Raw genomic sequence first — 25979 nt, 5'->3', positions numbered from 1 at the left:
ACATAAAACATATTAACTTTAGTTTGTCAAAATGTTTCGCTCTGTCCTGCTTCCCAAGTCCTTCTCTATATGATTTCGCACCTACCACGTGTTTTTCCGTGGTTTATTAGTGTAACAATGTGTTCAGTAGTACATGAACAGTGCAATCCATGCTGTTGTTTACATCCGAGTGCCTCCATAATGGCCGCGCATCCGGGTTACCGCCCAGAACGTGACGTTGGTGAAACCCCTCTATAGAGTGCTGTTTTCCCGAATATCAGCACAATTGCAAATGTGATAGCTTATTGATTTCATTCAACAGTTCAATAAACAAGAAGTTAATGTTAGGTGACCTTTATTTTAGTCTTAGAACTTTGTCTGTTTTTGCACTATTTTACCAACAAAAATAGTTCCAAACAAATCCACAGAGCCATTGAGTGTCTCCATGTGGGGGCTCCAACTGTTTCTTTGAAACGGGCCTCTAATTGCAAAGCCAATTTGTGTGTATTTGACTCTTTAGCCACAATAGGCAGCAAAAACGAACTCCATTTAGAGGCAGTTCGGCCAAAAATATGTGCACTTGTGAGCTCATAATCTGCGTGAATGAGTAAATTTATGCGCAATAAGCGCAATCCCACGCTGAAATTCAAGCCCTGGAACAGCAACAATATTGAGCAAATGAAACGAGTGAGTGAGGAGAGGCGGGTTTGTGAGACAACTCACTCGCTGTCAGAGAGAGAGAGAGGGAGAAGGGTAGGGGTAGGGGAAGATATGGACGTTAATAAAGACTCAAACAACATGAATATGCTGGTAGCACAATTTGGTAGCATTTTTCGATGTCGAATTGGGCTGTAATTACATCCTTATTGAAACAAATGCAATAGTTAAACAATTAGCCTACAAGAACTAGCCTATGCTATACTTTTCAAGGACAAGTTAGAATCAAGAGCTTTAAAGTATGGACCTTCTTAAATTAATAAATTATAGACCAAAACAATTGGTTTTCCCCATGTAAAATGTGTTCTGATAATAATGACAGATATAGGAAAGACCTGGCATTCAGATATTCCAAGAGATGCAGGAAATTAACATTTTCAGTATAAGAAAAAGATAGTTTGACTTCCCATGGCCAACTTTGCATGTGTAGATGATACCAAAAAGGCCCTTTTGCAAAAACAAATAAACCGCATGAGGGACCATGGGTGGGACCCTGTTAAACGGTTCACATTTCAATGTTCAAACCAAAACTACGTCCCTCCAACAAACCATCCCCGGGGACACCGGCACCTTTTCCCCACTTCAAGCACTGATTTATATTTATATACGGTAGCCTATATATTATAGCCTATATATTATATAACGGCTTCACAAGTCAGTTGGACTATTGCACCACTGATCATACTCCACTGCACCCCTCTGAGCACCTCCTCACTCTTAACCTCAACCATATAGCTTTATTATATTATTATAAAGAAGCTTAAGTTAAAACTGCCCGTCTCAACAGTATACTATTCTGTTGGATTAAACGGGCATGCAGTGATTTGGGGGAGTCTATTTGTTAATTTCTGGTCAGATTTATTTATCTTGCAGAGTTTATTCTGGTAACCTCTGGCAACACCGGACGATGTTCTTTTCAAATCCTACTACGGTAGAGGATTGAGTCGTGCATATTTTTACGTAACAAGACGTTCTAACGTGGGCGCTAGTCAGCTGACGAAATCCCGAATCGCTGTTACGATAAAAGTTGGATCATTAATATGAATGAGGTTACGTGCTTGCGCACTCCCGGAAGCAACTATTTAATATTCATGAGTCAAGTATTTTGCCATAGCAGCTGCACAGATTGAATTGTAGTAGGCGGGGGTAAATGGCGCAAAGGCGGAACCGCTCCATACTAAAGTTGCCTGACAGGATTAGAGTTTTGCAGGATTATTCGTAGCGAGGCCGGACGGAGCTGACAGAGAGAGATGGCCTATCTCACCGTCTCTCTGGCCTTACTGGTGGGAATTGTAGTTCTTAGCGAGGTGGCGAGAAGGACAGCTTCATATCTATTCCCAAATCGTAACTGGATCACCTATGTGCTGGAGTTTATTTCCACTTTTCAGTTGTGCGCGTGCACGCACGAGTTAAAGCTGCTCGCGGAAGTGGGCAGACTGGAGCCGCAGATCGGACTGACCCTCACGTACCTCATCTCGGTGATCCACGTGCTTTCTTTCCACGGTGCGATCTGTAACCCCACCGGCTCTCTGGAGCAGCTCTACCGCGGGACTCTCACGCGCAGACGCGCATTGGCACAGATCTCATGCCAGCTGCTCGCGGCTGTGGTGGCACGGCTAGTGATGCCTCGCCTGTGGTCACTGGCGCTCTCAGACCTGCATGAACTGCACACATTGATGGACTTTAAATGCACGAACAGCCCCATTAATGCCCCTCTGCTACAGGCCGCCGCGGTGGAGCTGAGCTGCGCGTTTTTGATGCACTCTGCGGTGTCCAACCTGGACAAAGTGGAGGAGAAATATCGGGTTCACGCAATAGCTGCTGTCATCACCACTTTAGTCTATGCGGGTGTGTGCACTAATCCAAAATTCCACAGTGGTACCATGGTTCAAATATAATAATTATTCAGGACCACCACAGTACTGTATGACCAGTGCAAGTGTTTTTATTGTCAAATCAAAGTCATCCATCTATCTGTCTGTCTGTCTGTCTGTCTGTCTGTCTCTGTCTGTTCTTTAAAGAATGCAGATCTTGTCTAGTGATATTTCAGTAACATTCATATGCTGTTAATTGCAGTGCAACTGTGTTCAGGAAGCTACTGTGTTTTGTAAAGGTGGACACCTCACCGGAGCTGTGTTCAACCCAGCACTGGCATTCTCAATACAGTTCCCCTGTCCTGGAAACACTTTTGCAGAGTACGGTTTTGTGTACTGGATGGGACCAATATTAGGTGAGCATGATTACAACATTACATACTTTGACCTTTTAAAGGCCAGATCCATTTAAAAAATGTTTTTATTATTTTGATACTGTTCCCAGATAGCACAAGTCTATTTGATGTGGTGTTTACATCTGGAAGACGTATTTTTAAGAGTGTTTGCTCATCTGCAATACGTCTATAGGACGTTTCCTGTCAGATGTCAAATAGACGTTTAGAAGATGTCTTTAAGATGTAATGATTTAGAATGCATGTTAAACTGACATCTTCTAAACGTCTATTTGACATCTGACAGGAAACGTCCTATAGACGTATTGCAGATGAGCAAACACTCTTAAAAATACGTCTTCCAGATGTAAACATCACATCAAATAGACTTGTGCTATCTGGGAACTGATCAAATTGTGTATTTGGTAGAAAAAAAAGTGTATCCTGTCAAACACTTCACAACACAAGACAAAACATTAAAATGTGTAACACTTTACAATAAGGTTCATTAGTTAACTACCTTAGTTAACATGAACTAAGAATGAACAATACTTCTTCAGCATTTATTAATCTTAGTTAATATTAATTTCAACATTTACTAATACGTTATTAAAATCAAAGGTTTTATTTGTTAAGTAAGTTGTTAATAATTTGACACAAAATATTGATTTAAAAAGGAGTTTATTGAAAGAAAAACGATTGTATTGCTCCAGAGTGAACATAACTGTATCCATGGCAACGCTCTGTTTTTCATGGCAACGGTGTGTTATACTTAGCAGCGGTCTGTTATCAAGAAATAACAGACGCAATTCTAGATTAGATTTCAACCAAGCCATGTAATAACATTAGTTAATGCACTCTAAACTAACATGAACAAACAATGAACAACTATTTTGATTAACTAACATTAACAAAGATAAACAAATACTGTTACAAATGTATTGCTCATTGTTAGTTCATGTTAGTTAATACATTAACTAATGAACCTTATTGTAAAGTGTGACCAAAATGTCTTTATATTAGTGCTAGAATAAAAACACATTTGCATGATACTCATGAAAAACTAAAACTGCAGCATGTTTAAGAATACTTTCTAAATGTTTATATACTCTCAAACCAAACCTACAACATACAGATCTCACATACAGCCCATGGATGTTCACTATTATAGTAAATTTGTTAATAACAGCAAATAATGTACAGTTCTCTGTGTATATTCAGAGGTTCATGCTGGTTTTCCACTCTTTTTGTGTCATTACAGGTATGACAGGCTCTCTGCTTCTTTTTGACAAAGTGATCCCAGCCATTTCAGGAAAAAGCACAATTCCAAAGCACCCGAACTCTAATGGACTCAAGAAGAAAAAGATGAATTAAGACGGTTTTATAAAATATAAATAGTAATTACTTATCCATATGTAGTTATATACTGTGAATATACAGGATACTTTAATTGTCCAGCTCATCTTAAAGTAATTATGAATCTGGATGGACCTTAATGGTTTCAACCCTTTAGAAGGGTTTTACTGACATCATTGCTTTCAAAATGTCTTAAATGTATTTTTTTTAAATGATAACATGCAAATTCATGAAGCACAGTGATTATGTAATGACACATAGCTGCAGGTTTACAGCACATAGTGTGCCAAGAAGCATTTGTGACCATTACAAACTGTTATCTTAACAAATAAACATTCCTGGAATAAGACACATGGGAAGTATTCTAACACTGCTGTTCGGATACTATTTTGTGTTTTGTTCTACTAGCGATGATTCTTACCTCGTAATAAGGTAAATGTTACAGTACAAGTAATCTTAAGCACAGTTTTGCAGTGCCTTTGGATTATCCTGGGTAAAATAACCAGGGTGAACCAGACCAGACGCCTACAAGCAAATGCAGACTGTAAAATATGGTATAACACACTTCTGTGTAACAAGAAATTAAATGAAGCAGTACTAAAACCTATTTATTAGTCTGTTTTTTTATTTTTATTAAACTTTACATGAAAACACATGGATCTGTGGTTATTTAACCTGAGAGGTCAAACAGGCAGACCTTTGACCTTTGAACTCAGATGTGTTGAGCAAAGTGATATTTCATTTTGTTTTAATAAGCAATAAAAGACAAGTAAATAAAGTGAATATTTTGAGATGTTGGTTGCATAAGACGTTCAAATTGTTGACATGATGGACTTTAATGTGCTGTCAAATTACAGCTTTAATACATTTGAGTACTGGAAACATACTTTCACATCGTCGTGCGATTTGACCAGCCTTCAAAGGAGAATACTCAAATAGTCTTTATTTCATAATCCAAAATTTCATCAAAACACATGGAATATGTAAAAAAAAAAAAAAAAAGTTGCTGCCTTCAATTTTTAAGTTCAAAACAACTTGGATGTTTGAGTCATTTCAACCTAAATTACATCAAACTGACTTAAAACATGTCATAACTTATTGATCATATAATTCATATTTGTTTGTATTCGACTGGAATGCAATATGCAACTGCAATCGCTCATGGACTGGGCAAATGTCTACTGTCAATTTATTATGTGGTTTGAACTGACTGTTTGTTCATTACTGTTATTGTAAAGTGTCCATGAGCTTGAACAGAATCTAATAATCAATTATTAATCAGCAACAAGAGAGTGAATGAGTAACCCTGAACTAATTATGAACACAGGCAAACAGAACACAGGGAACAGAGCAAACAGTTTGAAAGCAAAACCAAAACAGTATGGAATATACACGTTATACATGCAAATCATTCTTTGTAAAATACACTAATGATGTCTATTTATAGTTAGCTTCAGGAAGTATATTAAGCAGGTATACAGCATATTTGTTTAGTTGTGGTGCATTATTAGAGGTGCTTTAATTACAGACATATACATCGATTCATTTAGCAGACACTATACAAAGCCACTTACACATGAGGAATACAACAAGCGATTCATCATAAAGTGGCCATAAACGCAAGAACTGCAGGTAATACAAAGTTTCAGACATTGTTTAGAATAGTACAAGAACAGGGAGAGATTAAGGAATAGTGAAAGCATTTTTTTTTTTTTGCACTGTTTGCTTCTTTCAGAACTATTGATTGTTAAATGAGTAGTAGGAAGGTTCAGTTGGTGTGTGTAAAGCATCATTCTTACTTAGAATAAATCCGGAGTTCATTTAGAGAAAAGCAGATAGATATGCTTTAAAGATAGGAGACCAGGTATGGTTGTAACAAGTTGTAACCACAAATTCCAACAGCCAGGGATAAGCTAGGACCCCTATAATCATTTCAATGTTTACCCACTTCCTCCCAAATCCCATATGAATGTTTTTAGGTATGTAAAACATGTTTTACTAAAACTATTTTGTTTAGTATTTTGTTCATTTAACTTATATTAAATAAAATTGTAGTTTCTCAGGTAAAATGTGATGCATTTTTAACTTGCTAATCTCAAACCAATATGCTAATATGGCTAGCTAAACACTGGCTGACAGGGGGGTTGTAACACATCTTTAAAAAGTGTTACAACCACCCCCTTACATACAAGAACAGTTTCTTTTGAATAATTTGACAGAATATCTAGACCGTGGAAAAGAAAGGCCGATACTTTAGGAGAGTGCAGAGGTTTGAATTGGTGGCTTTTGTAGAAAATAATTGTGGGTACTTTGTATAAAAAATGTATGAGACTGTTTGCACTTGTGCAAGTTTTAGCCATGGTTTGTTCTGTGCATCACACAAAACTGGCTGCTGTAATCTGTCGTTTGTAATCTGTTGTCTGATTGATTACACAAGTGAATAATACAAGGGTTAAAAAGGAGGAAAGATGAAGTCCACAAATACAGTGAAAGGAAATCAGCACAAGCAAAGAAAAGAGAAATCATTATATAGCATAAGCATTTACATTTAATCATTTAGCAGACGCTTTTATCCCAAGTGACTTACAAATGAGGAGAACAATAAGCAGTCAAACCAACAAAATGGCAACATTTTGTAAGTCATGTGACAAGTCCCAGTTAGTCTAGTACAGCAAAATCCTTTTTTGGTAACACTTTTTATTAACTTTCATTAATAAATCATTAACAAACATTATATAATGCTTAACAGATCATTAGTTAATAGCATGTAGATAGAAATATGAGATAATGTGCTTGTTAATGTTTACTGATGAATTAATTAAAAATGGCAGATTAACAGATTTAATGGCCTACATTGAAATGTCTATAAACTTTCAATTCATATGATCATGCACTTTTTAAACAATCTAGAAATGATTTTAACAGATAGTTCACAATGATTAAAAGCTTTATTAATAAATCATTAACCGAATCACTTGAGGTTTTTGGCTGTTTTTCTGGTTATTCTGTTAATTGGGAGCAGAGTGTATTCATGCCCTTGGGTGAAGGGTTGGATGCTCAGTTTCTGAGGTCTATCCTTTTAGAATAACAGAGGACCACTTCACTTATTTAGGGTTAGTTATTCCTAAAAATATTAAATCAATTTTCAGTATAAATTTCACAGAAGCCATAAATAAGTTAAAAATATCTATTGATAAATGGAGGGTGCTTCCGTTATCTTTAATTGGTCGGGTCAGTGCTAATAAAATGGTCGCTCTGACTCGCTTTGTTTATCTTTTTCAGAACCTGCTTATATATTTGCCACAATCTTGTTTTTAAACAATTAGAATCTGTAATTTTGCCATTTATTTGGGGTTATAAAGCACATCAAATTTCTAAGGCCCATTTGCAGAAGCCGAAAGAGTTGGGTGGTCTAGCGCTATACCTGTTTTCCATCATTATTATTAGGCTGCTAATGCAGGGCTATGATGTTCTGGTGGGTTAGTGATCAAGCTGCCGATAATAACTTGATGGACACCCAACCCAAGTGCTGTACATGGAGGCTCGGTCAGTTGTTGGTAGTAGCCCCCTTGCTGCTATTCTTTTCTCGAACCCTGTATCTTTAAATAAGTCACAATGTAAAACTTTAGTTGTGCTCAATACCATTAGAATTTTAAATCAATTGAAGACTGTTTTGAATTTTACACGTCCTTCAGTGCTTCAGCCCATTTGTGATAATCATATTTTTTTGCCTGGCCAGTCAGATAAGGTTTTCACTGTGGAGAGGCAAAGGACTGACCATACACTGTAAAAAATGATTGTGATTTTAACGGTAAAAAAAGACTGTACAAATGCTACAGTGAAAAACTGTTAATTGGTTAACAAAAAGTTTCCTTACTATATACGGTAAATAACTGTGATAGATCTAACGGTATACATTTAATGTAATTTTACTGTAAAATACCGTTAAATTGACAGTTTTTGAAAGTGAAAAAGAACAACTCATTGTATAATTTACAGTGAAAAACGTAAATTGACATTCCCACAATTCCCTGCGTGACACTTCACATTTGATGTATTTTTGTTGAAATAACTATGTTTCTTCTTAGTTCTTTTCTTATCAGTTATGTACATTAGAGTTTTATGTTACATTTAATGTTGTTAAATTAATGTTTATTGCATTTTTAAAATTTCATGTGTTACCATGATGCTGTTTAGTGTTTGTGCGAATCAGACTGTGCAGCTTCTTTATATTTATATTAACTTTCTTGTGGAAGAGCTGCTTGTGATGAGCTTTGCTTTATCATGTGACTTTAATCACTGCTGTGATGATTGCTGGTTGTCAGTGTATTACAATGGAACAAAACAGATATTAATACATAAATAGATTGGTATATTAACATTATATCAGATAATGAAATACGGTTTATTACTGTAAATTTTAAGTCAAGTCTGTAAAACCAATAACGTCTGTACCATATTTTTGACGTAAAGTTCTGGCAACCACAGCTGCCGGTATTTTACCGTAAAAATGGCATTTTATTTTTTACAGTGTAGTTAAGGACTTCATATGTGCCACTTTCGAGCACTTGTATAAAACCTTTGATTTTTTCCAATCACAATTCTTACTGTATATTTACAGGAGCGCCACTACATTAAACATTCCTTTACTGAGTTTAAGCAGCTGCGGATCATTATCTTTTGGGTCAATCAACCCCCTATGGCCAAACAGTTAGTGACTTTTTGTTTAAGTTTGATTAAGTATGGCTTTAAGGTGTATATTTTTCACTGTATCTGGTGTGGGTTGGGGTGTGGGGTCTTTTTTCCCCCTTTGTTTATTTTATGTATAACATACTTTTTGTATACATTTTGTGAGACTTTGATCTGTTTTGTGTTTGTATGAAAACTGTTATAAATAAAATAATACAAATAAATAAATTATTAACAAACATTATATAATACTTAACAGATCATTAGCTATATATATATAGCCTATATATATTCAAATAGCTATGAGATAACATGCTTGTTAATGTTTAAATAAGCTCATTAAAGAATACATGATTAACATATCGTTATTTAATGTAAATAAAAAGCTAACACATCTTATTAAACTTTGATTCATATATTTTGCACTTTTACACATTTGCAAATGTTGTGGAAAAAATGATTTAATTAGACACTTTAAGCACTTCACACACTATTCACATAAACATTAACTCATAACCACATAAAGGTTATACATGTGGTCTTCATTTGTTGTGCTTTTTTTTATTTATAAATCAACTATTCGTTATTTGTAAATGTTTATCATTTCAACAACTAATCATCTTTTGTGCCTTTATGGGCAGTCATCTCAATGGCAAAAAGATGGATTGATTCACCAAAAATTATTTAATCTCCTGTGAGGAAACACATAGGAAATGATTAGACAGGAATGTCTCAAACATCTGACTAGTACAAACTGAGATCAGCCCTAAATGAGTATTTTTAGCACACTTTAACATAACAAAAAATTATACAAAGAATGCCTTAATGAAGATATTTCAAAGAGAAACAAAACACCAAATATGGGGAAAAAATGAGACTTTGGTACAAAAACAATTGTATTTATTGAAATCTCTAACAAACACATCAACATGGTCTTCAGGGAAACCTACAAGATACATTAGTGGGATCTACACAAAGCTGTGGCTGAGGGTAAATTTACAGCCGTGGCGTAAAACAGCCCATTAAACTCAAGCGAGGAGAGACAGAAATGCTATAAGAGCTTTGAGAGGTGGGCTCGGCCAGTATCCCAGCATGCCCCACTGAAGTGCTTTAATCGGCAATACAGAGACAGTCCATCTGTCAACAGATTGAAAAATAGAATTCAGAGTCATGCATGAGTTTCAACACACATCCACCCAATAGCATTATAAGATAAGAATTCTGATAAGTATCATACGGGTTTGGAATGACATAAAGGTGTAAATAATGATAGAATATACATTTTCTGCTTAATTATCTTTTGCACACACAATTCCAGCAAGGAATGTCTAATTCTGACTGTGAACAATTATAATTTTCTGGCCAGGTCCTGTGTTGTTTCTGTAATTGTAACTTAAACTTTAAAGATTTGTGGCAAAAGCACAAAATTACTAAAACTTAAATAAAAACATAATCCAATATATTAATAAATATTAACACTGGCCAGGACTGGAAATGGAATTGCATGGATTTGGTATATATTTACCAGTGATCCACATCGGCGTCATCAAACTGTCCAGCGATTGAGCTCGAGTCGACTTCCATTCCATCTGGATGCAGAAAAAAGAAAAACAAGTTTAAGCACCGTATTAAATTATGAGCATCCTGCCCTGCACTGCTCCGCTGGGCTTTACACATTACAGGTCCATTAGCTTTCAGGAAATCCTGCTCCTTACAGACACAGCCCCATCAGCTAAACAGACACGTCTGGCTGCAAGAATGCTTGAATTCACACTCTTCCTCGACTGACTGAAACAAAATCATATGTACACACAGACCAAGACAAGATTCACTGAATAAAACATTCATGCCTTTATGCATATAAAACATACTAAATGTGACTCTTTTAGCATCATGTGAGGTATAAAGTTGCATGACTTTTCTCTGTTACTGCCATTTTGTGGCTGCTCATGTGCATAATGATTTTTTTTCTTCATAAATAACAATTACAATCAAGTAAATTAACCTGGGATGTCCATCAAACAGCAAACAGTGTGAGAAGCTCTCTCAAACTTTCATACATTCTTTTATTTGTGTTTTCGATGACCAAGTTATTTTATTTTTTATTCTAAACTGTTTTAATTATTCTTATTTGTTCTGCTTATTTTAATTTCTTCTATGTAAAGCACTTTGAATTACCATTGTGTATGAAATGTGCTATATAAATAAACTTGCCTTGCCTTGCCTACCACAGTTTTACATGCAATGTTTTCATTATATATATATATATATATATATATATATATATATATATAAATAAAATTAGTTAAAGTCCTCCTGTGGTGAAAATCAAGCTTTTGATGTCATTTAAATGTTTATGTGGTGTTTTTAATATGCTTTAAGACAAACCATGTGCAAATTCACAAGTCAGCACCATTGCGGAGTATTTTCTGCTCCGCAAAGACAGTCTCAAAATCACAGTTTGAAATCACTGGTGTTTCTGATGTCACAAACTATCTTGTAACCAATTACATCAACAAGTGGATCTCTGAGCTGGTGTGAGTGAGTAGAACCACGTATACTAAATGAGGCAACGGTGTAGAATTACATTCAAGCTATAATAAGCCATGAAGAAATTTTTTCAAGGAAAAAACTTTTAAATGTGTAATTTTGGTGATCAAATGTGACTTTTTAGGGGTAGAATTATTGACTACAGAGGGACTTTGACTAAATTAGTTAAAGGTGCAGTAAGTATTTTTTTTTCAAATCTCCCTCTCTCCTCCCCCACAATGAGTGGACACGCCCCTGCTGATTGGCTACAAGAGTGTTGTGGTGCTCTGTCTGATCCACTTTCAACAACATTTCTCAGAAATCACTTGCTGCACCTTGAACTTGAGCTTGAACTAACAATGAACAATACTTATACAGTTTTTAATAATCTTCATTAATATTAAATTTCAACATTTACTAATACATTTTTAAAATCAAAGGTTGTATCTGTTAACATTAGTCAATGCACTGTAAACTTACAAGAATATATTTTTATTAACTTACATTATCAAATATTTAAATGCTGTAAAAAATACATGTAGACTGTATTAAGACCTTTTGTAAAGTGTTACCTTTATTTTAATAATATATATTTGAATATTATTATAATAATATAGACCTTAGTCAGGGTAGCGCTATATTTAAGTTTTGACAGGAATGAAAACGAGGCTATGAGGGATAGAATCACAGTGTGTTCAATGGATTGTACTTTTGTTTAATAGCATACCAATTGTTCAGCTGATGAAACTCCATTAAACAGTTTTAAAAGTTGTGAGATGTAAAAATCATGTAATCTAGAGCTTTATACGGGGCATGCTATTGTAAAGAATAAGTCTATTTCTTCATAAAAACCTCATTTTCATCCGTGATAAATTCAATATGCCACCTAACCTTCAATGAGGTCTATTGTAAACTACAGTTACTTTGCTACATTTTTGTGAGGTAATACACAAAACTGCCCTCTCTTGGACAGATAAACCATCACTACTGAAATAAATCACATGCATAATGAGTTTCAACACACACAGACCTTCAAATGCTGTCGAAGGCTCGTCGGTTCTGACTCCGGCCATGTGGTACTGCTGTGCGACTGACTGTGCCAGCATCCCCTCCAGTCTGTCCAGTGTGGCCTGACCCTCTGACGTCAGGTGAGACAAGCCCTCCTCATAGGTGTAAAACGTGGGAACGTCTCCATGACCCTGCTCTTGCTCTAAAGAGAAAAGCGTGTAAGAGGAACAATACAAAAGCATTGAAACAATGTGTGTGAAAGCTTCAGAAGAGACACCAAACTTCAATGGAGAACTTCAAAATTATTTAAAAGAAGCTAAATCAGCCAAAAATCCAGGTTTAAGCTGACATCACATTTCTAAAATGAATAATAAAAAATAAAAAAATCCAAATTAAATTTTAAAAACAAGGGTTCTCACTGTCTCGGGAACCCTGGACACACTTTTTTTATTAATTTTTTATTTCTAGACCTTGAAAAGTCATGGTAATTGGTCAAATCTTTAATATAATGAATATACATTTTTCTAGTTATTTCAAGCTCTATTTTATCATGTAGAAACATGCTGAGAAATTGCCATTAGAGATCATTATTTTAAAATTAGTTAACTTAATTATTTGAATTTTATTTATTTATAAATGTTATTTTATTATTCTAGAATAAGGAATTTAGTTATTTTAATTATAAGTAGTTTATTCCATTTACTTTAATATATTGCAACTCTGGTTTGTCCAAAAAAAAAAAAAAAACTTTTTTGTCATCAGTCACTACTGGTATCACTGGTAAAGCTTTGGTATCAGTTTAGTTTAGGTTCCATTTCTCACTATCAATTAGTTGCTTATTACCATGCGTATTACTAGGATTACTGGCTGTTTATTAGTATAAAGCACATTAATATTAATTAACACATATTAATGCCTTATTCTGCACGACCATATTCAACATACCATAATACTATATAATACTACCCAATTCCTAAACTTAACAACTACCTTACTAACTATAGATAAGCAGTCATTAGGAGGTTATTGAGGCAAAAGTCGTAGTTAATAGTGAGAATTGGACCCTAATCTAAAGTGTGACCTCAGCTTTAATAGCAGAAATATCTTTGCCTATATGGGAGGCCTTTGAATATTGCCGTGGACAACAGGGGACCTTGAAGTCAAAAAGGTTGAGAACCACTGCACTAGATGCATTATGGGTCGAAATGACACTCACCCGCCTCCTCTACGTCATACTCCTCTCCCTCATAATCGTCATCATCGGTGTCAGCGTCCTCGGGGTCCGGGTGCAGGGCCTGACATTCACACATGGCGGAGAACATGGGCTCCACTGCACACACAAACACACGCTGTTACTCTCTACAGGAGTGATGCTCACACGGAACTCATCGGTGTTCGTTCCACACACTCACATGCGGCTTTATCACTGGGCACAAAGCGGATCTCTGTTATGGTTTGTGAGTCTTCACTGTCGCTGTCACTCTCCTCTAATGCATCATCTGGAGCTTTATCCTGCTGCTCTGCATCACCTTCATCTGGAAGACACAGAATTTCAGAACTCAGACTCAGAAAAGAACCGCTGGCCAAAATGTCTGAAGTAGTGCATCTCTATTTTGTGTGGCATTTGGAAAATGATGTCTCACCGTCCAGTTTTGCATTGACCATCACATACAGGTGCTCTTCTGGAAAGGAGCTAAGATCTCGTGAGATTGCATGCAGACTGATGGAAGGGTACTCAAGACAGAAACCCATTCCTGAACCATCAAACCAGGACAGATGCCTGCAAGGACACATAACAGCTGCATTAGTAAATATAGGTCCCCAAAACATCATGAGTGAACTATGGTAAATACCCTAAAGAACATGGTAATGCATAACATAATCAAATACTAAATAATATAAAACAAATAAAAGATGGAAAGATACACCAACTGATGCTATCACTGTACCATTGCTCTACAAAAGTACTTTTCGTAAGGTGTCTACTACCCTTGCTAGTAGGGATGTAACGATTCACTCGCAACCGGTTGAAAATCGATAAAAATGTGTGACGATTCAAGTCGGTTGAAATGTTAAACGAATCGCGATACACGTTTTAAACAGCAGGGCGCGTTTACTATAGCCTACTGTGAAGTTGTGAACCTCGCTTTACAATAGCACAATAGCAGCGAGCACACACTGGCGTGAAGCTAGCGAGTGTTTTCACTTCATTCATGGAACTTGATCTTGTGTGAGCCAAGCTCAACTTCCATAGGAATGAACTGAAAACGCTCGGTTTGCTCCGCTCGCGCCGCACCAGTGTGTGCCATAGACTGGTGTGCACGTGCCGTCAAACAGTAGACATGGCTTTGGCGACGGCAAGCGTAGATGTTGACGTTGACTCATTCAAATCGGAGGTGTGGCGGCATTTTGACTTTCCGTAGACTAATAATAATCACCACCGTGAGTAACACCAGTCACCTCCGTTTTCATGTAAAAGTCATTAATACTACAATTGCGAGAGCCACGGAGATCACAAGGTGCATCAGTGTTTCCGTGGCAACCAGGTGTTGTATTTATTTTACTATCTCTTTCTCTAAATGTGTTTTTTTTTTACTCTTACTAGTGTAATGATACAAATTATAACAAAATTAGAATCTTGCCTTTATTACAATGTAAAACCCCTGTCAATCTGGTACTACTAATTTTACACAGTCTTTTACATAGTGTGCGAAGGTACCAGTGTCCAGCCTCTTGACCAAACAGACAGAAAGACTGAGTTGAAACAACCTTGAAGGGAATTTTTTTAATGTAGTTTTATTATTTGAGAAATATATTTTAAATTAAAAAGAAATGTGCAGCATTTTGTCTGAGAAATAATAAAAGGGACACTTTTGTCTTAAATCGCATTTGTTAAAAAAATCGTGAGAAAATCGTATCGTGAAACCAGTATCGTGAATCGTATCGCATCGTGAGATGAGTGAATCGTTACATCCCTACTTGCTAGGCATGATATGTTTATTCTTAGAGTTTATGCATAAACAAATGACTAAATGTGTCCACAGGTGTCACCTGATGTAGAACACGCATACCACGTGTACACAACACTAATGTTTTAGTTAAAACGTGCACAGACACTCACGCTTCAGCCACAAACAGAGTTCCAGATCCCAGTCTTTTCCCGTCCAGAACCGCGGTTGTTTCGGCTTGCTGGAGCCGCACGCCCTCGCTGGGTGGAGGTAAACTCTTCAACACTACCATTCTGATGAATTAAATCACCGTGAAGAGACTGAATGCACTAACACTGATGCTCTAGTGAGAAAATACTCAGTCACAAAGCACTGCAGAAACAACAGTAACTCTCATTCAAGCGTTACCAAGCTTTCTCTTTTAACTTCATTAATATACACAAGTAAAATGCGACCGGTTTGCGTGGCGAGAAACTTTCAAATGGGTTCTATAATTCAAAGATTCGCTGTCATGCGTCACTTCTGTAGTTCTCACTCATTGTGCGACGACTGTCTCTAATAACTGCTTCCTGTGGGACAGACGGTTCATTCCTGCAGGGGGCGCTAACTGGCACACAAAGACGGATTCTCCATTGACTTGCATTGACGTCTAAATACGTTTTTTGTCTTATTGGAGATGTTTGTGCAGTAATATAAGTACAATTATTTCAAATATATTATTTACAAATATAAGTATACAACAAACAGACGAATATTCACAAGCGCAATCTCTGTAAAATTATTAAACAAAATATATTAGTCTGTAATCACAACAGATTTTCATTGGTCCACTCCTCAAAACGCGGAGAAAAGTAACAACTATCTCATGATTCCATATGTTCGTTTGCAACGTCAGCAGCGGTGTAAATAAGTTTACACTTAAAAGATAACACCGAAACATTGAAATGTATTCATTATTTAGACACAACTTAACTGACCAATGACGTCCGGGCCACTAAGTACAGCCCATTGTAAGACCTTAATCCATTCTACCAGTTATTTATTTCCATTCATCAGCGACATTCGCGCCGCTTTATGACGCAAAAAAAGAGCGCGTGCGTTTCATACCACAAAGCAAAACCCTAGCGCCTACTCAGGATCGGAGGAGATATACAACACACTACAGTAAACACAAACAGTAGTAATCTGCATATTTTGGTTCATAATCCTTTGTGTACATTGCATACGTTAAATAGATTCATTTATTGTTTGCATATGGGTAGTTGACCAATAAACAGTTTAATTATTCTATTATTCTTATATGCAGTTTTTATGACCTCACATGACATTTTTACTCTCAATATCAACCACATGGCTACATTTGTGTACTTGCATTTTAACCTAAAATGTTAATGTTGAAAATGAAATAGCCATAAATTTCAACTAGCCATAAAAGTAAATGCTTCTTGTGTCTTGAATCCATTGAAGGTACTTAAAAAAACACAAATTTCAAGCCAGGGACATTAACAGCAACATTAAGTTTATTTTTGTTTTGTGAATAATTTTTTTTTTTTTTTTGAAATATGGAGACGTACATCTGTAAAGTAAGAGTAAAATAAACCGAGAAGGAAAACGAATTCCAGTAGTACAAGGCTCAAAAACACATTCTTTAACTGAAAGCAAAGACCAATATTATTCTAGTGCTTGTGGTTTTTGTTGTTATTGTTGTTTTTGGATTTATTCTGTAATGGGGTGGATTTGTGTTGGAATGACTTCCATAGTGTTCTAATTCAAACAATCCAGCATAAAAGACACCCGCTTGGAGTCAAAGAAACCTTTAAAAACAACTCTATGGAAAGAGCGATCCAGACTGCTGTGTCGAAACAATGCGGTCCCGCCACCATCAAAGGTGCTTGGTCGACAAGTGCATTCAGTTGACACATAAAGCTCAGACAGGGACTTAAAAGTGACTGAATGTCTCCGTAAACGTCCTAAAATTTCAGCAACAGCTTTCAAAGTGCAGAAATGTCATAATTTTAAAAATAATTAAATAATATTGTTTTTAACATTACATACAATGTTATTTTAGTAAAGAGAGTATATTAGTCTTTTTAAATTAAAAAGATTTAATCGAAATGACAGATCTTTAATATTACGATCATCATCCAATGTGTTTCGTCCTTTTTTGCTGGTCTACTAACTAGTTTAATTTCACCCAAAATTGAAAAATTCTGCCATCATTCTCACCCAGAAGTTCGCGCTATACTCGTTTCCATACAACAAAAGTGAAAATCTCCTCTTGTGCTCCACAGAAAGTCATGTGGTTTTGCAATGACAAGAGGGCGAGCATATGATGTCAGGATTATCTTTTTTGGGTAAACTATCCCTTTAAGCCTTTAATTGGATGAAAGCATTTAGGCAAAGTTCGGCATCAAAGGTTAATGTACAACGTTTTCATGTACAACAAAGAATAAAACATTAATACAGAGAATGTAAACCTCTAAAACTCCAGTCTAAAACTAACAGAACACGTAAGCTTCAAATGCACGCCATCCAGTTTCTCTGGAGGACGACAAAGCCGCTTTATACAAACAAAACTGTACTGGCCGTTAATGACAAAGTGCTTTACTCTGAGGAATGGTTACTGTAGTATTAAGGAGACCCTGTTCTAATCTGGGAAGGATGATACATGCGGATGTACGGAGTGGATTCAAACATCTGAAACGGACAAATACGGCATTCCTCTGGAAGCTTCATTTTTGGTCCACTACACCCAAAAACTACGGTGGCTGATGAGGGACATTCCCGTGACAGGTGACTCTCAGTCGAAAGGCTATGAGAAAATAAATGCATTTTACCTACAGAGCACATCATGACAACTGTTCACTGTCGAAAACAAAGTTAACAAGGTCCGTGACGCCAGTAAACTCTTCCTCGTCCTCATCGTCATCCTGAGCTGCGGTCCTCAGCGGGACCAAGCCGTTGTGCCGGCCAGGACCTCGGGGGTCCGCAGTGTTTCTGGCCGTGCGCCTCCATCTGACATTTCCACGTGTGTTTTCCTCTTCCTCCTCCTCCTCGTCTTCGTCTGTTTCTATGCGGTTCGACCTTTTGCGGAGGGGCTGTTCATCCTCCTCAGAGTCCTCTGTCTCTCCTCTGTCCTCCTCTTCATCTTCACTGGAGCTTTTCTGCTGAGTCCGTTTTATTAGTTTGTGCCTAGGTTTGGAGTCTTCCCTAGTCGACTCGCACTTCCGTCCTCTTTCTGGTCTCTTGAGTGATTCCTTTGGCTCAAAGTCTTTAGAAAGCGTGGACTCTAGAAATATGGGATGAGACGCAAACAATTTACATTTCTAGTTGCAAATTAACAGTATAGCTAACACTAATTATTTAGTGTGATGATGTGGAAAAATGGTGCGAATCACAGATGTAAATAGCAAAATGGCGGGTCTTAAGAGATGCATTGTTTCGTTTTCATTTAAAAAAAAGTTATGCTGAAAATTTGCCATAAATAAACCACTATGGGTTTAGGCACTAGTACTTATACAAAAAAAAAAATCTTAGTAAATATATGAAAGATTTTTGATATTTATATAAGGCTACCCTCTGGTTGTCTTTGGTTATTTTAGAAAAAAAAATGTTGTTTTGAATCTTTAAAAAATAAATAAAATAAAATGTACACACAAAAGAAAAACTAAATTGTCAAAAAAAAAAACACACACTTTTGATCTTCAAGGTCAAAAATGACCAGCAATTGCAATGAATGGGAAATACAAATATACAGAGCAATTTTTAACAACTAGGGAATATACAGCCATTTATATTTTATTTTATTTAGAAATAAATGGTGCATAATTTAGACGTGAATATATTGTCTACTCTAGTACAATGAAATATACAAGAATAAATATTATTGAAACAAAATATAGTACATTCATATCATTCAAAAAATGTTAAGCTTATTGTCTTGTGACCCCTAAGTGAGGAATATGAGAGAGATAACATTAACATATGTGAAAATAGGAGTGTGGTGGTGCTCACCTTCACTGTTGGAGCTGGACAGTCGTCGACGGTGAGGAAGAGTGGGGTGTTTCTGATCGGACACCTTCCGTGATCCCTCAGACTCTGACGTCTCGTAGTAGTTGACCTGAGAGTTCTGACTCCGTCGCGGACGCCTTCTGTTGACATCCACGTCGCTGTCGCTGAACTCATTAGAGCCTTCTGTTTCTGTCAAATGAACACATAAGGAAAAACTGTAAGTAAAAGATATCATTCAATAGGACTCTCTACCAAAACCTAGTGAACTGCTTACCTAGACAGCCTACCTCCAAAAACAAAAACAGCAAAAGTATGCTGTCATATCAAAGTTGCTGGCTGCGAAGACCATTTCAAAGTGTGGATTTTATTTAAGTTAATTAAGGATTCTGCCTTAGAAGATACAGTAGCTGTACATGTGAAACAGCTTTTAAATGGAGAACATATGTTATTCTTTTAAGTAGACTGGATATGAAAACTCATACAGACCCATTTCCTCCTCCTCCTCTTCCTCTGAGTCTAACAGGTCCTCCTCTGAGGAGCCTCTTCGTCGAGCGGGAGGTCTGCGTTTGCTCCTCCTGCTTCTCTGGGTGAGTGTGGTTCTTCCTGTTCTCCTGGAGGCTGGTTGATTCTCAGCGCCACTGTCACCACTGCCCCATTCACTCCCCGCATCACCATCAGACGCACCCTCTCCCGAAACTACGAATTCCTCCTCCTCCAGGCTAGCATTACAAAAGCATATATATTAATGCTGATTCTGACCCAATTTTACGTGGAAATCTATTTGGCATGAAAATCTATATAAATCCCAATTTATTGAATTTCTGAAAATAAAAACGCATCACTGTTTCCACAAAAATAGGCAGTACAACTGTTTTCAACATTGATATTGATGAGAAATGTTTCTTAAAGGGATACTCCACTTTTTTTTTTAAATAGGCTCATTTTACAACTCCCCCAGAGTTAAACTGTTGAGTTTTACCATTTTTGAATCCATTCAGCCGATCTCCGGTTCTGGCGGTACCACTTTTAGCATAGCTTAGCATACATCATTGAAGTGGACAAGACTATTAGCATTTCTAAAAAAAAATGACCAAAGAGTTTGGATATTTTTCCTATTTAAAACTTGACTCTTCTGTAGTTACATCGTGCACTAAGACCGACGGAAAATGTAAAGTTGCGATTTTCTAGGCTGATATGGCTAGGAACTATACTCTCATTCCTGCGTAATAATCAAGAAACTTTACTGCCGTACCATGAGTGCAGCAGGCGTAATGATATGACGCAGCGCCTGAAAATAGGCCACCTTCCGTCAACACAACGGAACTATTTTCAGGCGCTGCGTCATATCATTACGCCTGCTGCTCTCATGGTACGGCAGTGAAGTTTCTTGATTTCTTGACGGTAAAACTCATCAACAGTTTAACTCTGGGGGAGTTGTAAAATGAGCCCATTTCCAAAAAAAGTGGAGTATCCCTTTAAAGGAACACGCCGACTTTTTGGGACTTTAGCTTATTCACCGTATCCCCCAGAGTTAGATAAGTCCATACATACCCTTCTCATCTCCGTGCGTGCTGTAACTCTGTCTGACGCACCCACCGCTAGCCTAGCTTAGCACAAAGACTGGAAATAAATGGCTCCAGCTAGCATACTGCTCCCAATAAGCGACAAAATAACACCAACATTTTCCTATTTATATGTTGTGATTTGTATAGTCACAGTGTGTACAAATAACAAAGTCATATGAGACACCATCTTTTAACCGTATACATACTGGGAACTATATTCTCAGAAGGCGAAGCACTGCTACTTGGGCGGAGTGATACAAATCACAACATATAAATAGGAAAATGTTGGTGTTATTTTGTCATTTATTGGGAGCAGTACCATTTATTTCCAGCCTTTGTGCTAAGCTAGGCTAGCGGTGGGTGCGTCAGACAGAGTTACAGCACGAACGGAGATGAGAAGAGTATGTATGGACTTATCTAACTCTGTGGGATGCGGTGAATAAGCTAAAGTCCCAAAAAGTCGACGTGTTCCTAGCAGGCTAGCAGTTATTTTAAATTGTAATATTCAAAATATTACTGTTTTACTGTATTTTTGATTAAATAAATGCAGCCTTGGTTGAAACTTCTTTCAAAAACATTTAAACTAACCATCTAACCCCAATTTCTACCAATTTGTAGGACAAATACAATTAAAAAAAATATATATTATAAGTATTAAGTAAGTATTAAGCATATTCCCCCCAAAATTCTTTCATGGCTTTTTTGTTGTTGTTGTTGTTGTTGTAATTCTCATTATTTCTCACGGTGATTCTCATGGTGATCCTCAATAGATTTAATAGAGTCATTTTAGTTTATAGCACAAAATACTGTTATGAGTGACAATGACAAAAGAGACATTGATTTAAATTAAGCAGTGCAACACTACCATGATGTGTAAATAACTAACAGCTTTGCATTAAACTAATTAGAATTTTGGGGGAAATTGTGCTTAATTATCAAGAGAAAAAAAAACATAATGGTCCTAAAACTAGGAAAATATAACGTCTTTTTCTTTTGATTTTGGGGTAAAATATGACCAGGACAAGTTCTTTACAGCTTTTGTGAGATTCACCCATAGATCAGAACTATATCTATTATATTTTGAAGAACTGGTATAAAATCCCAAATCCCAAATTTGAACCCAGTGTTCTAAATATTCATATATTTTAAACACACACCTATCACTAAGCTGAAACTCATCCTCACTCTCCTCCTCGTCCACCGTACTGTCACTGTCCAGGTCATTGAGTCGCCGACGCTTCTTTCGCGGCGCGAGAGGTTTCACAAGCCGCCCACGACTCTCTCGGCTCACCGTGTTCCGCTGCTGACTCGTGACAGTCACTACAGGTTTACCGTGACCAGCACCTGCAGAACACCAGCAGTGAATTTAATATGCAAAGACACACATATTATAAAGTATGAAACAATATCTCAAATGACCAACCTCCTCCTTCTGAATCTTGAAGGTCTTCCTCTATTGCTTCATCAATGGCTTCATCAAAATCATCGAATCTGGTGGTTAGTAGAAAGAAAATCAAGAATTAGTCAGACTTATATCTTCTCTTAGAGTCTATTTCTACAAGAAATATGGTAAAACTTTACAATAAGGTCCCATTAGTTAATGCATTAACTAACAAATTAATTAAAATTAATTGTTAAATTAATTAACAATTGGCAATACATTTGTTATAGATTTCTTAATCTTTGTTAAAGTTAGTTAATAAAAAACAACTATTCATTGTTCATGTTAGCTCGGGTCCATTAAATAATATTAACAGATACAACTTTTGATTTTAATAATGTATTAGTAACTGTTAAAATTAACATTAAAGGTGTCCTATAAGGTGTATATTATACATGTTATACATTGTTAGTTAGTTCACTAATGTAGTTCACTAATGTTAACAAATGGAAACTTATTGTAAAGTGCTACCAGAAATATTGATTACCTATAACTGATGGATTTCTTCATCCTAGTCGATCGCCTCCCCAGATTCTTACTTTTCTTGGGATCCTTTTTTTTCTCTGTCATGGCATCTTCTTCATCACCATCCTGCCATGATGAAGAAGTGCAAATTTAAAACCAAATAAAGGTAATCCCAGTTTATTAATTTGTATAATTCATATATCTTATATTAATTTAGATACAGCATAGCCTACTTTAGCATAATTTACTATAGTATGGCATATGGTACAATACAGTATGGCACTATAATATAATATAATATAATATAATATAATATAATATAATATAATATAATATAATATAGGCTGCATACTTACTGGATTGGGTATAATGTTCTCCACGCTGATGCCCACATACACTAATCGCTCACGTCTGAAAGAGAGAAAACAAGAAAAATCTCAGAATCAGACTCACATGAGCATATTCATTATCCATGATGATTCATGGGAATGATGATAAGCTGGTGAGACCGTTTATGAGGTGTGTGTGTGGATTTATACCTTCGTTCAGCTCTCTCTTTCTTCTTCAAGGCAGTGTCCAGATTCAGAAGCTGTTCTTCCAGTCTCTGACAGAGAAGCTTCTGCAAATGACAAGAATATATACTTGATTAATATAGCTCATATACACACACAAGGCATTAACACAGGGATTTAAGCCCTTACATGCTGGCAGGGAGGGCAGAACCATTCTCCATCAGGAATGATCATTAGAGGAGGTCTCAGACAGGCCGTGTGATATCCACTGTCACACATGTCACAAAGAAGGATCTGGGACAAAAATACACAAGAGAGAAAACGTGAAATTATGTTCTATTAGAATAGTAAATAAATAAATAGTGCCTAAGAAAGTACTAGGTAATCTAAGGTAACTGCATGGGTTAAGGTTAGGTTAAGGGTTATAGTACCTAGTTATTACCCAGTTATTGCATTTAGTATAATAAGTACATAGTATGTACATGGGGAACAAGACAGTACAATAAAGTGCTACCTTTGTTTCTTCTAATCTTTTGCCATTTGACAGACAATCTCATCTTCTAGCTTAAATCGTTTTAGAAACCCATTAAGGCATAATCTATTTTCAATTCTAAAGTAGTAGTCTGAATTGATAAAAAGAGAACTCACTAGTTCTGGGTGGTTAGCGAGCCCACAGTGTTTACAAGCATCTTCAGGTTGAATCTCGTTGGATTGGTCTGATTCAGTCTCACTCTTGTGGTCTTTTCTCTCTGATTTGGTGTCTTCATTGTTTGCGGCGTTGTCGTCGGCCACGTCCTCCTCCCGATCCGGAGCTCCTTTGAATTTGCTATTTTTCGTACGGATTTTCGACCAACGAGTACGCCTGTGTCGCCGTTTGGCCTAAAAGAGTAAAAAACAACATTTGCATAAATAAAAGCTTTCTGTGCAATTTGTTGGAATGGATATAAAAAGTTTTGGACTACCTTCAAAGACTTAGGCTGTCCTTCCATGTCCACTTTTTTGTGCATCTCCTTGGGATCCACATTCACCTCTTCGTCTACTATGCGTTCCTCTTCATCCTGTGCTTCTGAGGAGGCCTTAAGTTTCCCATCTTGCTTCTTGTCTCGACAATCTGCCACTTTGGGGCTGGGCTTGCAGATCCTGGCAGATCTCCGTAGGGATCTCCGATTGCTGGTTTCCAACTCTTCGATGTCCTTGTGCTGGAGTTCAGGCGTTCGCCTATGAAGCGGGATCTTGATTTTCAGGCGAATCCCCTCCTTCTGAAGCTCCGACGATACCTCTTCATTATCGTTGTGTCCAATTTTTTCACTGTCTCCCGCATCCTTCACCAAAACCTCACCAATGCTGGATAAGAGCTCAGGGTTTTGGCTGTCTTCTTTTGCTTGGAGCTTGGATTTGGCTTTTTGTGACCTTCTCTTTCTTGGGCTTTTCAGACGTTTGTCTTTGCTGTCATCCTCAACATCAGTTTTTTCTCTGGCTGACAAAGCTGCCATCTTGCTGTTTTTGAGTTCTTCTTCATCTTCAATTTTGTCAACCTTTTCCTCAACTGAAGTCTTTTGCATCTCTTCAGTCATTGGCGACTCCTCAACAAGGTTTGATTCTTTTGCTTCCACATCTGGGCTCTTCTTGCAAGCATCTTTTGACACCAGATCCTCAAGGATACTGCATGGATGAGGACCATTGTCTGCTTTAACCATGGATTTCCCAACAAGTACAGACTGTCTTACGCTATCTGTGCCTCCAACTTCAGTCTTCAAGACATTCATATTCCCATGATGACCATTTGAAGAATTATCGTTTTCATTCAAAGGCCTCTTTCTCTCAATGGGACCTTTGATAACTCCAACACCTACGTATTGTTCTTGTGATACCGTTTGGTAAAGATCAACAGGTGAATGCTTCCCAATTAGCTTTTGTGGGACAGGGATGATGGCCGTTGGTCCTTTCTCCTCATCAGTTGGGTATTCTCTTTTGATTTGCTGCTCCTTCAATGGCAAGACGGCAGGATTGCGAACGATGATTCCTCCTGTGCTGATGCTGCCATTGCTGTTAAGGTTGTTGTTGCTGTGATTGACATTGCTGTAGTGATTGCTGACATCATATCCTCCACTCCTTTTCAACTCCCTCTTCTTCAGCGGTATTTTAGCCTGTTGGTCGCTCTTTACAGTTCTAGCCACATTCCCAAACATCATCTCTTTCTTGTCATCCTGCATCTCGGATTTCTTTGCCGGTTCGTGTTTGATGGAAGCAGGAGGCATGACGACAGAAATGGCATTCCATGGTTTGGGACAATCTTTTTGTTCTTCTTTGACAAGAGTTTTGATCGTACTAACCCTGTTGTCGATGACCAATTTAGGCTTGGAAATTTCAGCAACTTTCTCCTCTTGCTCTGGTTTAACAGGATCCATTGGTGTTTCTTTTTTAATGTCTTTAGGTATTAACCCAATTTCATTGGAATTGAAGGTGGTATTGGTAAAGTCCCCTTGTCCCGATACATGGTTTCTCAAGTCCCCAGCCTCACCTTGAATACAAAACAATACAGTAAACCCCACA

At 37.0% G+C, this 25979-nt stretch overlaps 4 protein-coding genes across 5 annotated transcripts in view; 2 read left to right on the top strand and 2 right to left on the bottom strand.

Annotated features, from left to right (window-relative positions):
• Window positions 1-1914: 1914 nt before the first annotated feature.
• Window positions 1915-4865, top strand: aqp11 (aquaporin 11). The gene is made up of 3 exons (XM_056265912.1): window positions 1915-2544; window positions 2810-2926; window positions 4164-4865. Exons 1-3 carry the CDS (start codon window positions 1947-1949, stop codon window positions 4274-4276), a joined length of 828 nt encoding a protein of 275 aa, XP_056121887.1. The 5' UTR covers window positions 1915-1946; the 3' UTR covers window positions 4277-4865.
• The window catches only part of aamdc (adipogenesis associated, Mth938 domain containing), a 27557-nt gene continuing 4943 nt past the window's right edge, over window positions 3366-25979 (top strand). The window contains exon 1 of the mRNA XM_056265922.1: window positions 3366-3371. The gene's annotated coding sequence lies outside the window, so the exon portion shown is untranslated. The remainder of the gene's footprint in view (window positions 3372-25979) is intronic.
• Window positions 9822-15998, bottom strand: clns1a (chloride channel, nucleotide-sensitive, 1A). 2 transcript variants are annotated; one of them, XM_056265919.1, is made up of 7 exons: window positions 15606-15997; window positions 14128-14264; window positions 13897-14019; window positions 13701-13814; window positions 12507-12686; window positions 10473-10536; window positions 9822-10084 (listed from the first exon to the last, which is right to left on the bottom strand). In XM_056265919.1, coding segments are annotated over exons 1-7 (738 nt in total). In that variant the 5' UTR covers window positions 15725-15997; the 3' UTR covers window positions 9822-10083. The 2 variants fall into 2 exon arrangements, with proteins under 2 accessions (XP_056121894.1, XP_056121893.1); XM_056265918.1 differs by lacking the exon at window positions 9822-10084 and having other exon boundaries at window positions 10469-10536; window positions 15606-15998.
• The window catches only part of rsf1a (remodeling and spacing factor 1a), an 11352-nt gene continuing 2303 nt past the window's right edge, over window positions 16931-25979 (bottom strand). The window contains exons 6-16 of the mRNA XM_056265924.1: window positions 24389-25947; window positions 24075-24305; window positions 23616-23720; window positions 23454-23533; window positions 23271-23325; window positions 22937-23040; window positions 22432-22499; window positions 22166-22352; window positions 19930-20162; window positions 19447-19632; window positions 16931-18721 (exon numbers count right to left, since the gene is read on the bottom strand). Coding sequence (XP_056121899.1) covers window positions 18282-18721; window positions 19447-19632; window positions 19930-20162; window positions 22166-22352; window positions 22432-22499; window positions 22937-23040; window positions 23271-23325; window positions 23454-23533; window positions 23616-23720; window positions 24075-24305; window positions 24389-25947 — 3248 coding nt within the window. The 3' untranslated portion in view covers window positions 16931-18281. The remainder of the gene's footprint in view (window positions 18722-19446; window positions 19633-19929; window positions 20163-22165; window positions 22353-22431; window positions 22500-22936; window positions 23041-23270; window positions 23326-23453; window positions 23534-23615; window positions 23721-24074; window positions 24306-24388; window positions 25948-25979) is intronic.

This window comes from Rhinichthys klamathensis, unplaced genomic scaffold (assembly GCF_029890125.1).
Source record: "Rhinichthys klamathensis goyatoka isolate OS25496 unplaced genomic scaffold, OSU_Roscu_1.1 h1tg000242l_1, whole genome shotgun sequence".
Lineage (NCBI taxonomy): Eukaryota > Metazoa > Chordata > Actinopteri > Cypriniformes > Leuciscidae > Rhinichthys > Rhinichthys klamathensis.
This window is presented reverse-complemented; position numbering and strand designations above follow the sequence as displayed.